The 16,766-nt window shown below is 47.2% G+C and overlaps 1 protein-coding gene across 8 annotated transcripts in view; it reads left to right on the forward strand.

Annotated features, from left to right (window-relative positions):
* Positions 1-16,766, forward strand: part of TMEM184B (transmembrane protein 184B) — a 57,048-nt gene that overhangs the window by 23,973 nt on the left and 16,309 nt on the right. For all 8 annotated transcript variants that reach the window (XM_075936989.1, XM_075937008.1, XM_075937002.1 and 5 more), the window contains 2 exons: positions 8,159-8,418; positions 15,220-15,385. In XM_075936989.1, the coding sequence (XP_075793104.1) occupies positions 8,218-8,418; positions 15,220-15,385 (367 nt within the window). In that variant the 5' untranslated portion in view covers positions 8,159-8,217. The remainder of the gene's footprint in view (positions 1-8,158; positions 8,419-15,219; positions 15,386-16,766) is intronic.

Here is a 16,766-nt window from a genome sequence, read left to right on the forward strand (position 1 = left end):
CTCTCTAGTTCAGCACTCTCTGGTCCAGCAGCATCCATGGTCTGGCATGATTTTTGGTTAGCTAGTTGTCCACTTATGGGTGTGGCCAAGTTTCTCATGGTCCCACAAAGTTTGTTTACAGTCCTGTCTCTCCATGTTCTGTGCTGTTCTTTAGCTCTAATTTACCCCTGAATGTCTTCCAACAGCCGAGTAAGCAGTGACAGTGTGGATAATGCTGCTAGGCAATATTGACCTCTGATGGCTTGGCAAATTCTCTGGTTCAGCACTGATCAGTTCCCAAGGGTGCGGGACTACAGAGAGTTTCAACCTGTGCTTATGAATTGAAAATGAAGAAGGTTTTATGTGAGATTTAAAGAGGGAAAGTGCCTCAGAGGCAGGAAATGTGAGAATTCCAGATTGGTGGACCAGAATATGAGAGAGCAGATCTGCACCTCTTCACCCTGGAGTTGTAAAGAGTTCCAGAAAAATGAGCAGAAAAGAGAAGGCAAGACTGGGGGGTGAAGACTGTCATGATTATGAGGGTTAGCCAGCAGCCTGGGGATTAAGGGGTTAACTACACCTAGCCAGGTGGAGTGACCAATAGGAATGTAGGTGGGATTTTTTAAACTGGGACAAAGGGATTTGGGTTTCTTTTTTTTTCCTCCCTTTTGTCTCTTGGAGAGTTCTCTGCAGCTACAGAGAGGGACAAGCATGTCTCTCTCTCTCCAAGACACCATTTTTCATTTTCTGTAAGTAGGGTAAAGTTTAGGTAGTTTCGTTAGGTTTTATTGTTTTAACGAAACTACCTAAACTTTACCCTACTTACAGAAAATGAAGAATGGTGTCTTGGAGAGAGAGAGACATGCTTGTCCCTCTCTGTAGCTGCAGCGAACTCTCCCAGAGAGACAAAAGGGAGGGAAAAAAAAAAAGAAACCCAAATCCCTTTGTCCCAGTTTGAAAAATCCCACCTACATTCCTATTGGTCACTCCACCTGGCTAGGTGTAGTTAACTCCTTAATCCCCAGGCTGCTGGCTAACCCTCATAATCATGACAAAGACTAAGCAGGCTTAGGGATTAGTTCTAAAGTTAAGATTGCATCCTTGTATGTATGCATCAGTTACATTTTGATAAACAACAAGAAGTCCTGTAGTACCTTATAGACTAACATTTATTGGAGCATAAGCTTTTGTGGGCAAAGACCCACTTCGTCAGGTGCCACAGGACTTCTTGTTGCTTATGCAGATACAGACTAACACGGCTACCCTTCTGATAATTAAATTTTTAATTACTCAGCCAACTCCAATTTGTCAAATAACACACTAAAAGCTGCTCAGCTTTGGAAGCTCCGGGGGCCACAATGATACAGCACATACTGAGGGCTGCAACTAAAGTGTGGTTACATGCAAATAGCTTCTTTCACACTGATGGGCATGAATACAAAGATTAAGGCAAGACTTAAACAGGACCTGGGTAAAGTCAGTTCTGCTGATATTAATAAAATGCAATATTTCCGACTTACACTAATGACAGCACTTTTAATGTGCAATGACTGTCCAGGAAATTAACTTCTAAAACACACATCAACAGAAGACCATTATATTAACTTTTTTTATTTTAGCTCCCACCAGGAGCTGCAAACAAACTGGCTGCAGGGTGCATGTGGCCCGTGGGCCACGTGTTGAGTAGCCCTGCACTATAATAAACAATCCACAAGCAAGATGTATCTGACAAAGTGGGTTTTTACCCATGAAAGCTTATGCCCAAATAAATGTTAGTCTAAGGTGCTACAGGACTCCTTGTTGTTTTTATTAAATTAGACAAGATAATTTCTCTTTCTCCCTCCCCTCCCCAAGTTATGTATTCTATTAATTTTGCAGGATGCATATACTGGTTTCTTTTCTGAACCAGCAGCACACCTTTCCTTTGGTGCATTTCAGTAGAGAAAGTCAGCTATCAAGCTAACGTTCCTGAAAATTTTCGTGACCTATATATGCTATCACCATTGCACTTTTTTAGCCTGTAGTTTTTTTCTGAAAACTTTCACACAGTGTGCAGCAGTGGTCAAAAAGGCAAATAGGATGTTAGGAGTTATTAAGAAAGGGATAGAAAATAAGACACAGGATATCTTGCTGCCTCTGTATAAAACTCTGGTATGCAAACATCTTGAATACTGTGTAAAGATGTGGTCTCCTCACCTCAAAGATATTTTGGCCTTGGAAAGGGTTCCGAAAAGGTGCAACTAAAACGTTTAGGGGTTTGGAATGGATCCCATATGAAGAGAGGCTAAAGCAACTGGGACTTCTCAGTTTAGAAAAGAGGAGACTGAGGGGGAATATGATAGAGGTATATAAAATCATGAATGGTGTGGAGAGGGTAAATAAACTAATAAACACTTATTTATTAGTTCCCACAACAGAAGAACTAGAGGACACCAAATGAAATTAATGGGTAGCAGGTTTAAAACTAATAAAAGAAAGTTCTTCGCACAGTGCATAGTCAATCTGTGGAACTCCTTGCCAGAGGAGGCTGTGAAGGCTAAGACTATAATGGAGTTTAAAGAGAAGCTAGATAATTTCATGGAGGTTAGGTCCATAAAAGGCTATTTGTCAGGGGATAGAAATGGTGTCCCTGGCCTCTGTTTGTCAAAGGCTGGAGATGGATGGCAGGAGACAAATCACTTGATCATTGTCTTCGGTCCACCCCCTCTAAGGCATCTGGTGCTGGCCACTATCTGCAGACAGGCTAATAGGCTAGATGGACCTTTGGTCTGACCCAGTACAGCCATTCTTATGTTCTTATGTAGTCAGTTCTCAAACTACCACACACTTTTCTTATAAATGACTTTCCTGGATTCTGGAATTCACAGGAAGCACACACTACTCCAAAATGTTGCATGTGTTTCTAAGCCAGTAGGAAAAAATATTACCAAATACATTTGAAAAATAGTAGGGAATACAATTATAGCACAATCTAATGCATAATCACAAGAGGGCAGTATTAAGGTTACACATATAGCCTCAGTGTGAGCATTTTCCTGACTCTTGAATGCTTAACTCTACAATCTTTATAGTCTGTTAGATTTTTTTCCTCAAAATTTCCTGTTTAAGTATTTTTTTTTGTTTTTATAGAAAAAGAATCAAAGGAGAATTTTCACTCTCCAGGCCTTTGAACCTCTGCTGGCTTGCAAAAAATTTAAGAAGTGTGTTTGAAGATCAGTTTTTATACAGTTTGGTTAGGTGACAGTGGAAGTCTTTGCCCCATTCCTGCATGCCTCACATGGACCACAGCCCCTGTGGCATTTTAGGAGTTCTGTAGTTTGGAAAGGTTCTTAGAATCTTCCTCATCTGCAGAGATCTGAGGTACACTGGAGCAAGGTCCCTACTTTGCAGCTTATAAAGTCAACAGACCTTCACTTGACACTTGCATGGCTTTACAAGGTCTGCAGGGGAGGCAGCCTTTCTTATTGTGGGTCTCATTTGTTTTGCTGTAGTTTAGGGGTGGCCAACCCGTTCCAGATGAAGAGCCACAATAGCAGTGGAGACAGGCGCTGTGCTGGGGGAAAATAGGTGCTGGTACATCTGCCCCAGGACATGGCTTTTTTTGGTTAACAACTTTTCCCCGGGTCTTTGCGGCCCTGACCCTTTTTGTTCACCAACTTTGCCCCAGTTCTTCACGCTGTCTCCACTGCGTGACTCACAAAAAAAGCACTGGGAAGGGGTGAGAGGTGCAAGCTCTGGGAGGGAATTTGGGTGTCAGAAGAGAAGAGGATGCTGGCTCAGGGAGGGAGCTCTAGGCTGGAGAGTGTTGGGGTTGGGGGAGGATTGGGGTGCTGAGCGAGCTGTAGGCTTGTGGCTGTGAGGGTGCAGGAGTTTGGGCTGGGATGCATGAGGGGCTCAGGGCAGGGAGGCTGGGAGTATGATGGGCTCAGGACATAGATTTGCAGTGTGTGGATGGTGCAGGAGTGTTGTGGCAGAAGACTGGGGATGTGGGGATGCAGGAGTTTGGGGATGTGAGAGGTTCAGGACAGGGGGTTCCAGTGTATGATACGCTCAGGTTTGGGGTTGGGGGGTGGTATAGGAGTTATGATTCTGTGGCCAGATGGGGGCTTGGCCCCAATTGTGGGCTTGTTGGCCAGGCTTCATTTTTAAATAAAATATTATGTCGAACACAAAATGCTTCAGTATTTTGTCTTTATGAGAAGGGCAGGAAACCTGTTTTGAGTCAGGGGTCACTGACCCACAGAAAAGTCAGTCAGGTACACACAAGTGAGATGCAAAAAAACAACTGCTCCAAAACCCCCCGAGCCTCACTAATGTGGCCCCAATGTGCTGATGGGGACAGGGTGCTGGGGCAGGCTGCTGGTGGGTGCTTGGGCAGGGTACTGGGGGGAGAGGGGGAGGAGGTTCTGGCCAGGAGGAGGGGACAGAGACCGCTGGGGCCAGTACCTGGGGATCCTGGGTCTCAGGCAGCACACTGCCTGCTCTTCTCCCTCCCTCCCTCCCCCCCCCACTCCCGGCACCCCTCCCCCGGCTCAAACCCAGTCCTCCTCCTCTTCCCCAGAGCCAGGTGCATACCTCCAACCGAATTCCCCTCCCCTTCCCCAGAGCTAGGCACACCCCAGCCCCCAACCCAATCATCCTCCCTTTCCCCAGAGCCAGGCACCCCCAATCCAATTCCCTCGCCCCCCCCCCCCAACCTAATTCTCGAGTCCCGGAGGTGGAGCTGCCACTACAGCTACATACGTCTCCCTCCAGGTGCTGGGGCGCATGTGCTGAACTCCCGGCCTTGAGATGTGCTGGCTGGGATGCCATGCTCATCTCCCCCAACCGACCCCAATCCCCCTTCCTTCCCTCCCCTTCCCTGCTCTCTCCTCCCCTCCCCCAGACTAGAGCCAGGCACCCTCTTCCCCTCCCCCCCATCCCACTCTAACCTTATTCTCGGGTCCCGGAGCCACCGCCACTACAGTTGCGCGTCTCCCTCCAGGCGCTGGGGTGTGTGTGCTGAATGTCCGTCATGCCGTGCGCACCCCTTTCCCCTTCCCCAGAGCCAGACACCTTCCCTTCCCGCTCTAATCCAATCTCTCTCCCCCACTAACCTTATGCCCAGAGCTGCTGCCGCTGCCTGCACTCAGCAGCCAGCTGCTAGCAGGTGCAGGCTGGGACCTGAGTGTGACCTGGCCAGCATGTGCAGGATATGACACAGTGCGCTGGAGGCTGAGAGTGGAATGGCACAGGCCGTGAGCACGCATGTGCCTTACAGCAGCCCGGCCGTGAGAGCGGCTGACCTGAGTGGTTCTGGGTTCTGTCCCGGTTCCGTCAGGAGCCGTAATTTTTTTCTTCACGAGCCGCGTACGGCTCGCGAGCCACAGGTTGGCCATCCCTGCTATAGTCCTTTTTACGTGTGGTGAATGTTTGAACTTCCACGCTGCGGCTAACAGAAGTGCAGCTGTGCCAATATTAACAATATTGGGATCCCTAGTGTGGATGGGGTTAAGGCTGTTGAGGTGACTTTTAACACCATTTTTAGTTGGATCCCCGAAGGAGACATGAGGCTTTTAAAAAACAAAAAGCAATTAAAACTGTATCTGTGCTAGGATTCCCAGTGTTGCTAGTACTAGGGCAGCTTAGATCAGTGTTATCTAGGGTAGAATTACTTTGGTACAAATTTGCTAGTGTGTGGACTGTGTGGCGTAGGGTTATTATATTTGAACTTTCAAAAATGAGGACACACCTGAGAGGGAGTGTATCTGTGTCTACCAGCTCATGTTGTATATTATATCAGTGTTTCTCAACCTTTTTATATAAAGTATCCCTTTATATATAATAATTTTTTTAAAGAACCCCCAGTGCCTACACTTTTCAGACACATTTTTTTCATACCATTGCAACACATTTGTTTAAACAACTTAATCGTATCTGGGTGGGTGATTAAATTTTTGGGTGTAAAAAGTACAAAAATAATAAAGTGCTGTAAAACTTAAAAATTCAGTTTTCCTCCAAACTTCAGTTGTTGGCATACCCTCCCAGACTTCTCTCGAGTACCCCTAAGGGTACTCGTACCACTGGTTGAGAAACATAGTACTATATAACACATTGATACAACATGAGCTGGTAGGTGTTGATACAGATACACTCCCTCTCAGTTGTGTCCTCTTTTTTGAAAGTTCATATATGGTAACCCTCAGGAGCCCTCTTGGCCCCTTCACATTTTAGAAGAAATGCAGAAGAACTTCTCCTGAGCTTCCCTTGTCCCTACAGATTTGCAGTATGATAGCTGACTGGACTTTTCACTGAGTTAACCATGGATGCATCTCCTATGAATCCTTTCTAGATAAGCACCTTATGAGCTCTGTAGAAATATCTATTGCCTGTGTTAATATGGGCTTATCCAAGGCTTAGAACACTGTCCAATCATAACCAGTTTCATCCATAATCAGCAAAGGCCCTGCTTCTCAGTGAGGGCAATTTCCATTCAAGTTTGTGTTCAAAGCTTCAGCCATTTTTTTTTCTGCAGGGATGTTTGAATTGAAAGTCACAAGAATTTTTTGTTTTTAGTAAGGGGAAAAGTATAATCTTGTGCTCAAAAATAGTTGAACTGCTTTCCCTCTTTTTTTTTTTTTTTTTTTTTAATCACCCTTGGGCAGACATCAAGCGTAGAAAATTTTAGCCTGAAGGCAGAATGTTTCAGAGAAAGCGCAGCGAACGGAAGAAGAAAAGGGAGTGGAGAACCATAAAAAATTTCCAGTCCTTCTGCAGACCCATGCACTGTTTTCTTCTGTGCCAGTGTTTGGTACACTCACCAGAATGCTTTGTAATTGAAATTCTTGCCAGTTTTGGCAACCATAATTCATGGATAAACTTGTTAGAAATAACCCAGCTATTTCCCCCCAACTTACTTTTTGTTTTCCTTCTCTTTGCAAAGTGAGAAGAAAGTAGGTAGAATTCTTTCCATCGGTAGAATTATTGGTCACACATGCAAGCCTCTCATTTAGAAGCAACATGGCCCCAGCAGAGTGTCCCTAGGAATGCTTTTGGTATGTGTACATCCTCCAAGTGGTGGTGGTAATTAATAAAGGACATTTTCCTTTGGAATTGATGCTGAATCAGTTCCCCTCTGTAATATTACATGTTGGGCTGCTTGTGGTGCTGTTTCAAATGAGCTATAAATCTAAAATGCTGGCCGTTCAGTATAGAAGGACTCTGAGACATGTTTTAAAGGGTAAGGATGTTTACTGGGGTGTCCTGGCCACATTCTAGTTTGGGAAATTTAAATTCTGCAAACCTGAATTCCTATGTAGTGCCAGGTGGATGCAGTATTCTTTACTTCCTGGCTAAACTGTTCTATAGGAAGAGGCTGGTGGTGTTTGTGCTGTTAAATAGCTGTTTCATTTCACCCTAGAGTAAGCCTGTTAAATATCGGTTAATTGACTAATCAAATAATTTATGGAATTTCATCGACAAGTTGACAGGCACTTCCGCATTCCTCAAAGGAGGAATTCAGAACTCCTCGTGTAGCCCAGGGCCAGTGGGAAGTCCTGCTGACTCCAGGCTGCATGCAGTGCACCAGCTTTGAAATATACAAGAGTCCCCAGCAGGGGCTCTTGTGCATTTCAAATCAGCAGCACAACATGGAGCCCAGGGTAGGTGGGGGGGCTCCATGCTGCACTGCCGATTAGAAATGCCACATGGAGCCGGAGTCAGCTCAGGACTCCCCTGCTGACCCTAGGCTCCACAGCGGAGGCGGAATTCAAAGGGCAGTGCAGCACAGCTGAGCCGCCAGGGATCAGCTGTGCGGTGCTGCTCTTTGAATGCTGCCTCAGCATTTCAAAGGGACAGCCCCGCACAACTGAGCCTGGGCTCAGCTGTGTGGTGCTGCCCCTTTGAAGTACCCTCTCCCCGCCCTCTTTGCTGCCTCTGTCTGATAGAGGCAGCAGGCGGGGGGGAAGCTTTTGCTTATCGGATAGTCGACTAGTCCTTAACATCCTTTACCCTAGATGTGGCTGTGAGTGATCCTTATGTCTTTACCTAACCATCTCAGAGAGTGCTATGAGTGCTTAGAAAGCATTCTAAGATCACATGTGAAAAACATGGTGTGAATGCAGAAAATTCTTACCTTTGCGTCCATACAGTTGAGATTAATCTCTGCCTTTTTTGTATTTTTCCCCTTTGGGTTTGACAGGGCTCAGTTTGAAGGAGGCTCTTTAGAAACCCTGGTGGAACCACTTTCCCAAAGGCACAATGATAGTGGTGACTGGAGTCATGTCAGCGCCCGAGTTGGGTTCCACTGCCACTACCCCTGTTGCAGCCCCCAACTTCTCCTGGATGCCTGACGATGGCAGCCCCACGGCTATGGAGCAGCCAATATTCCTAATGACCACTGCGGCTCAGGCCATCTCAGGTTTCTTTGTGTGGACAGCTTTGCTCATCACCTGCCATCAGGTAAGACTCTCTTGGTGTTTGATCCCTGTAACACTGTCCACCCAGTTTTTGGGGGGAGAGGGTAAAGATACATGGAGTGAGGGATGTCTCTGCCCTTTTGGCAGGATGGGGGTAGCTCCAGAGTGGTGCCAAATCCCTGTTTTTGGGGTTTGTTAGTGACCAGAGCAGGAATGATTCTGTTTCAGCTTAGCTCTCCCCTTCTACTTTGAGTTACTGTGTGAGATAATCATTCCCCACCTTTCCCCCTACCAAGATGAAAAATATTTTAGCCTGTAACTCAATAAATGGAACTAGTGCTTAGTACTGTATTAGGCAAATGTTTAAGCGGAGAGAGAATCTTTAGCTTCAGGTGGAGTGGTAGAAGGGCTGTATGAGAGTTGTGGAGGTGCCTACACCTTGTTGCTTAGCGATCTGCTCGGTTCCCTGAGAACATGCTGATGCATAGGGAGGAAGCAGCAGGAGAAACAGAACTCCATCTTTCTGAAGAGATGCAATATTTTGTGTGCATATGGGGGAAAAAAAGAAACATGCAAGTTTGAGGTTTGGTGACTATGGCACAATTCTGCATAGTATCGCAGTAGCCAGGGAGCTGCCTACACACGTCTCCTATTTCTCTTTGTCTTCAGGCTTGTAATAATTAAACTTCCTCTAGCTATAAATAGAGCCCTGCATGGATATAACATTTGTATCTGCACCCATATCTGCAAAAACGAGCCACAGATATTCACATCTGCGGATGCGGATACCTGTGGATTTGCAGGGCTCTAGCTATGAGCCCCAGGGCATTGACAGGTGAGGAGAGGGGAGGGTATTATAAAGGATGTGGAGGATCAAGGATCTTTCTGTCAGGCTCTCAGTTGCAGTGGCACAAGCGGATTGTCGTACTGGGTAAGGCCATTGGCCCATTCAGTCTGGTATCTCATAGCTGCAGCTAGTGGCTGTTGTCACAGTTACTGCACTAGCTGAAAATCTGTCGCCCTTTTTGGTCTCTAAGTGCACCCCGTCAGATCTTAGACCTCATGCCTCATCTCTGTCAGGGAGGAATTCTGCAACTCTCCCACTCAGACCAAAGGTTCTCTCTACCATTATTGCCTAGCAGATCTGATTTGAGTTCTGGCATCTGCAGTTCTTCACTTGGGAAGTCTGTGACCAGTCAGCTTGTTAAACCAATCATACGGTTTAAACTTTTTTTTTTCTGTTAAAAATAGAGAACACGGATTTATACTGGGGTGGGGAACCTGAGGCCTGGGGGCCAGATATGGCCCCTGGCTTGCCTGCATCTGGCCCCAGAGGCTCAGGGCCCCTCCCAGCATTGGAGAGCCCACACTGGTGCTCTACCCCCCACCGCTGCACCACCAAGGGGCTGGAGTGCACACAGTCTAGCCTGGGCCCCTGTAGGCTCTGGTGTGTGGGAAAAAAATGTGAGGAGTGCCTTTCTCCTCAGTCCAGGCCATATCTGTAAGGGTGGCTTTTTGTGTATGTGTGGCCCCTGGCTAACTTTTTTTTTCCCCCCCGTGGATCAACGGCCCCTGACCCAAAAAGGTTCCCCATCCTTGATTTATACATTAACAGTCTGCAAGTATCTCTTATCTACTGGCCTGTCACCCCCTGAGAGCCACCCAGGCAGGCCTAGCTTCTTCAGACACTAACAGTAGGGTATCAGGCATCTGAGTCTGTTTTCCCTGTACAACTCCCTCCTCTCCCAAGAGTGTTCCTTTTTTAAACCTGCCAGAGTCCTGTTAGTCAGCTGTGTTAGCAGACCTTTGTTAGCCAAAATCTTCAAAGCTAGTAGCCTTGGCATTGCCCCTCAACAGCGCTTGTGGAGAGATGGCTTATCCCAAACTGCTCTTTGCCTGCCTGCCTGATTTTCCTGATAGCTTCTAGTGTGTTAAACCAATATAGTCATACAGGAAACACCCCAATTGCCAGACCAGCGTATAGTATTTGAGTTATGGCAGAGCTGCTCCGAACCCATCACACCTGTTTCAGAGGAATGTGAACTCCCACCTCCCGTCCAGTAGTAATACTCAACTTGGCCTTTTGAGTAGTGCTCTAAGTGGGGGTGGTGACATGTGACAGCACCCTGTTTTGCCTCTGGATGGCGCCACCGCCTGTGAGATCTGATAATTAGGTCGGTCAGGCTGATGCCCCTTTCAGCAGTTACACCCCATCATTTTCTCCTCTGCAGCTCCTTTCTCACTCTCAGAAGCCACTGCTGCCCTCTCCCTGGCGCAGCCCCCTGGCCAGTAGGTCACTGTTGCAGTGCCCCTCCCAGAAAAGAATGAGTCAAGGTTCCTGCTCTCCAGCACTCTTCTGCTTCACTGCCTCTCAGTGCCACAACCCCATCCTGCCCTCTGCTCCCATTTGGGCTCAGAGATCCTTTATGCAGCAGGCAAGGCCCATTCCCTGTCCCTTGCTGCCTTTTTGTGAGCTACTTCCATACCTCCTTGCACCTCCCCACTTCTCTGGGTTTGCCAGTTTCTTCACTCTCCCCCTCCCAGGGAGTAACTGTAGGCAGCTTATCTCTGTAGCATCTCAAACAAATCTCCCTGGAGTGACCATATCCTTCTCCCTACTGCCCCATCTTTTTCCATTTGCCTGTCTTTTATAGAAGCCCTTCCTTTCTCTCATATGTGAGCATCTCTCTAATTAGCTTCCTCCAGCCTAAAGCTTCCCCCCTTTGCAGCTTCATTAGCTGATTGGGCTCATCTGATCCAACGCTGCTTTTGCAGGGCCATTGTGGGATGCACACCCCATCACTTGGCAGGATAAGCAGGTGATTGTGCCAGAAGTTAGGAGGCTTAATTACCCTCTTTTCTTATCTGGCCATTTTGTAGTTATGACAGCTATTAGTTCATTAAACGATCAGCTGTTTGTTTTAAATCATCCAGGCTGCAGTGCCTGCCTTGATGGCCTTCCCTGCCAGTGAATTCCACAAGCTGATTTCCGCTACGGAAAGGAGTAGCAGGAAATGTTTGTTTTGCTTTTTCTCTCTTTCTTCTGGGGCAACGCCTGGCCACTCTATGTCATCCGGATTCTCTGGGTGCCAGAGCAAGTCCAATCCAACATCCCCTTCTCTAGTGTAGTTATCATGTGGACTGTAACACAAAATGGGAAGCACATGCCCTGAAATTTATCAGGCTGTGTTTAGTACTGGTGTGGAGTTTAGATTCCAGAGAACTGAGTTGGAAAATGACAGCATATTGTAAAGGCAAATAGTCTAGGGAGGTCTGAAAAGAGATCGCGTCACTGATGAATAAGATAACACTTGTAATGCCTCTAGCTTTGGTAAGAATACGTGCTATCGACCTTCCTGCTTCAGGGTGCACATTGAACAACTGCTGAGAGTAGGAAAAAGTTCTTCCCCTGGTATAGCACTGCAGGTGTTGGAGACAGAGGACTGGATTAAATGTGCCTTTGATCTGTCAGATGGCATTCCCTACCTGATGTGATCTTGTGCACACAGTGAAAGGCTCCAGTGAGATCCCTCTAACGCTGAGAGGGAAACCTGGAGTCGCTTGACTTGTGATGCTTAGTATGCTTGGGGGTGGGAGGGTATTTTATATTCCCATAGCACCAAGGAGCCTCAGCCACGGATTAGAATCCTCTTGTGCCAAGCACTGTGCAAGCAGAGAACAAACAGATGGTCCCTGCCCCAAGGAGCTTGCATTCTAAGTATAAGATAAAATCCAGCAGATGGGTAAAGGCAGGGGAATACAAGAAACCATGAGACCAGATTGGCCAGTATGACAGGCAGTTGTCTCAGCATACCAGCTGCCTCGCTGCCAGGATTTTTGTAGACCTCTCAGCCGAGGAGAGGTTTTTTTTGAGGGTGGATTTGAAGATGGATAATGAGGCAGCTTCCTCCCAGTGTGTGGGCCAGCTTGGGAGAAAGCATGAAGGTGCTTGTTTCAACACTCAACAAGAGGGAATTGGAAATGACCAGTATGAGCTGGCAAAATCAGCTATTGCCTCTAGATAGTGAATAAGAGATCAGGTGGTAAAGAGCCTTGAAAGTGACTATAAATAGCGTATGTTTGATAGGAAGGAGGGGGCCAGTAGAGGGATTGAAGGAGAAGGGGCAATGTAGTCCAAGTGACGAGCTAGAAGAATGATCTTTCTAACAGTGTTCTGAATGACTGAACAGGGGAACAGGAGAAGGTATTTGTCAGGCCCGAGTAAAGGATGTTGCAGTCATTGAGACAATGAGAACAGGGAAGAGATTTAGCTATGTGGACAGATAGGAAAGTCTGTATCTGAGATGTGATGCAGAAAGAATCTGCAAGATTTAGATACAGCCTGGCTATGAGGATGTTGACAGAGGCCTGAGTCATAGGCAACAGCTACCCATGTTATACAGTGATGGGCAGGATGATGGTGGTGTTCACAGTCATGCAAAAAGGAGGTAGCCAAGAGCTGTCTCCTAGCCATACTGAGTTTGAATTAGCAGTTAAACATCCATGAGGAGAGGTCGGAGAGACAGGTCTAACTTCTAGATTGGACAGGAGAAGACAAGTCTGAGCTAGAAATCTATGAATTGTCATCAGTGATGGGCAACCTGTGACCTGCAGACCCCTCTCTGTCTCCTCCCACCCGCATCACTGGGGCACTGGAGCCCCACACTTCCTACACCTCCTTCTAGCTCCCAGCCTTTTTGGAGCACCATGAATCCACTGATTTGTGCTCTGTCCCCCACTCCTCTCCCTTCCTCCCTGAGCAGATCAGCTGTTCGGGGCTGTTCAAGCTCTGGGAGGGTGTGGGAGGAGCAGGGACAGAGGACAAATCAGTGAGTTCATGGTGCTCCAAAAGTGTTGGGAGGGAGGGGGAGTGGTAGGAAGTGCAGGGCTCTTCCCCAGTGCGCAAAAGGTGCGGAGGAGGGGGGAGGACACCAGACAGGGACGCTGCAGGTGGAACCCTAGTAGGCCACAGGCTGCTGTGACCCACTAAGATGGAGTGCCACTCACTCTTTTTCGTTGCTCATCACTGAGCTACATGGAGAAGGTTCAGTTTGAGTTTGCAGGGAGAAGATGTGGGAATCAAGGACGAACTCCTTGAAAACCCCTGCAGAAAGTTGAAAGGGGGATGATGAAGAGGAACCTGTGAACAAGCAGTAAGAGAGGGACAGGACAGTTGCAGGAGCCAGGACAGGACAGTTGCAGGAGCCAGGACAGGACAGTTGCAGGAGCCAATGGAGGGTCAGAATTTCAAGAGAGTGTGGCTGACTGTGTTAAAGCTGCCTGACAGGTCAAGGAGAATAAGGAAGGAATATGGTTCTGAGCTTTGGCTAGGAAGAGTTTATTAAAGACTGTGAGATCAGTTTTAGTTGCATGCAAGGGATGGGAACCAGATTGGAGAGGCTGTAATATGGAATGGGAGAAACGGAATTTGAAGGATTAAAGCTGGATTGTAAGGAAAAACTACATGCAAAAGACCTTGTTCTAGAGCAGGGGTGGGCAATAATTTTTATTGGGGGTTACTTCAGAAATTTTTGAAGTGGTCCTGGGCCATCCTGGAAGAGGCGGGGGGAGGGAGGTCTCAGGCAGAGAGGCAGTGTCAGGACACTTCCTTGCTTCCCTGCCTGCAGACCCTGATTGGTCTGTGGGTGGGGAAGCGCATGAAGTCTTTGCCCCTCCCCCCTGAGAGAATCGCTGTTCTGTACAGCTGGTGGTTCCCTCTAGGCGCCCATGTCCCTGGTGGTGGGAGGAGACTTCATGTGCTCCCCTCACCCCCAAGCCCTGATTAACCTGGGGGCGGGGGAAGCGCCTGAAGTCTTCTCCCACCCTGCAAGGGGCTTGGCACTAGAGTCAACTGCCAGCTGCTGCTCAGCTGGCGGGTGACTAAGTGTGGCACTCTTTTGCAGGGCCGGGGCAGACTTGATTGGCCTGGGGGTGGAGGGAGTGCGAAATCTCTCACTCCCTGCCCTCCAGCGTGCAACACTTACTGTCAACCACCAGGTCCTCCATCACTAGGCCCTGATTGACCGTCAGTATGTGCTGTTAGGCTTTTTTTCTTTACCCAGGCCATGTTTCCCTACTAGGTGTTCATTTTGGTAAAGGTGAACTTGGTTAGAAAACAGAGATGCTGGGGGAGAATTTTTTTAGGTGTGTGACTTAGTTTAATTTTGAAATGACTAATGAACTCCCTGACCGTTGGAGAAAGTGGATGGGATTGTGACATGGTATCTGTCTAAGCCAATTATTCTGAGTGACTAAAAATTTTCAGTTCTATTGGTTATCAACTGCACAAGTTTTATGACTTTATGGTTCTGTGCAAAGTCCAGTTTCAGAGCTATGAAATGCCAGCCTCTTGCCCACCTACCAGAGCAGTACATGTAATGGCTGCGCTGTCAAAATAGTAATACAACTTACCAGCGAGTAGTGGAGTTTGGCACTTATCCATCTACTTACAACATTTGTGAAGGAACTTTCTGGTGTTTTTTCATGACAGTCGTGAGAAAGCGTATAAAACTGCTCAGAGATCAAGATGTCACTTTAACAATAACAACAACCTGATATGCTCATCCTATATGATTGAGGCCTTGAAAACATGAGACCGCACTTGGTGGTAATTAGCAAAAAATAATAAATGAATTTTCAGTCCTGTCTCATTAGAAATTGTACTTTAACCCCCAGCTCACTTCACACAGGCCACTGTGAGTGGCCATATGAAAGTAACCATTTTTTTTCCTGCCATCTTAAGACTGCATTAGATCACCTGCTCCAAAGAGGAATCTGTATTTTGGTCTCAGTCCCCCTTGGCTGTCCCAATCACTGATCCTGTTCTGCTTCTTCTTCCATTCAGATTTACATGCACCTGCGCTGTTACAGCTGCCCCAATGAGCAGCGCTACATTGTCCGGATCCTCTTCATTGTGCCCATTTATGCCTTCGATTCCTGGCTCAGCCTCCTTTTCTTCACCAATGACCAGTACTATGTTTACTTCGGCACTGTGCGGGACTGTTATGAAGGTATGGAGGGGCCATATAGGGGATGGCAAAGCATGGGGGTTTTCTGTTACAGGCTGGAGCGTGGGGAGGGCCTACCTCTGTTCCATGGCTATAATTTGTATTGATATCAAACTAGATCTGTTGTTTGAGGCCTGGCTTAGTAACTAGGGAGCAATGTCTTCTGTCTTCCTGGCTGCTGTGGGAGTAGCAGGGTGTATATACTGGACTTCCCCTAGGATATAACTTAGAAAGACACACAAGCTTCTGAAGAGATTTTCTCACATGACAGGCTTGTGTTCATTCTTTCTAAGGAGGTGTAAAACTGAAGCACTGAATGCTTATCCTTGTTAAAGATCCAAAAGAATAGGGTGTTAGCCCTGGGGACCCGAGCAGACTTCAGGCTGGCCATTTATATTTTGTCCCTAAATCCCAATTGCAGTTTTTGTTAGCAATGTTACTCTCTCTTCCCATCCTGTGACTGTTTGCACGGTGTCCCTGGTAGGGATGTGAACGATTAGTTGACTATCTGATAAGCAAATGCTTATTGGATAGTTGACATGCTAGTTGACTAGTTGCTTCCCTCCCACCTTGCTACCTCTACCTGAAGGAGGCAGCAAGGAGGGGAGAAGGGGCGGTGCTTCAAAGCAGCAGTGCCATGTGGAGCCCGAGTTCTGTCGCTTTGAAACACTGTGTGCAGCCCAGGGCCAGCTGGGGACTCCGCCACTGACCCCTGGCTCCATGCAGCACTGCCGCTTTGAAATGCCACATGGAGCCTGACACTGGGCTCCCTGCAGCGTTTCAAAGCAGCAGCACCACATGGAGCCCAGGGTCAGCTGGGGACTGAGAGCCCCCAGCTGACCCTGGGCTCCACGAGGATTGCCGCTTTGAAATGCCTTAGGGAGCACGGGGCCAGTGGGAGCCTGCTTGAGTCCCTTGCTGGTCCTGTGCTCCTCACAGCACTTTCACCTTTGAAGTGTAGCAACAGCCCTACAGTATTGCTACACTTTGAAGGCGGAAGCACCCTTATCAACTAATCGAATAGTCAATGCAATTTGCATCGACTATTCAATTTAGCCAGTTAATTGAAATTTTACATCCCCAAGTCCCTAGCACCGAAACTGCTACATTGCACTGTGGTAGCCACTAAGATTCAGTGGTGCTTTGGGATTCTATGGTCAGAAAGAATCAATATTGATTATTTATTATACTCTTTTAAGGATGTGACCCATCTATCTAGCAAAGGGAAAGATGCCTTGGGGCACATGAAAGTCTCTAAAATAAAGAGTTCACCTAAAATTTGTCCCTTCACCCTGTTCAGAAAAGAAGCCTTCTCCCCTCACCAACAGCACCCTAAGAGAGGCTGTACTCTCTGGCAGACAGTCCTGTTGGACTATAATTATTG

This window comes from Pelodiscus sinensis, chromosome 1 (assembly GCF_049634645.1).
Source record: "Pelodiscus sinensis isolate JC-2024 chromosome 1, ASM4963464v1, whole genome shotgun sequence".
Classification (NCBI taxonomy): Eukaryota; Metazoa; Chordata; order Testudines; family Trionychidae; genus Pelodiscus; species Pelodiscus sinensis.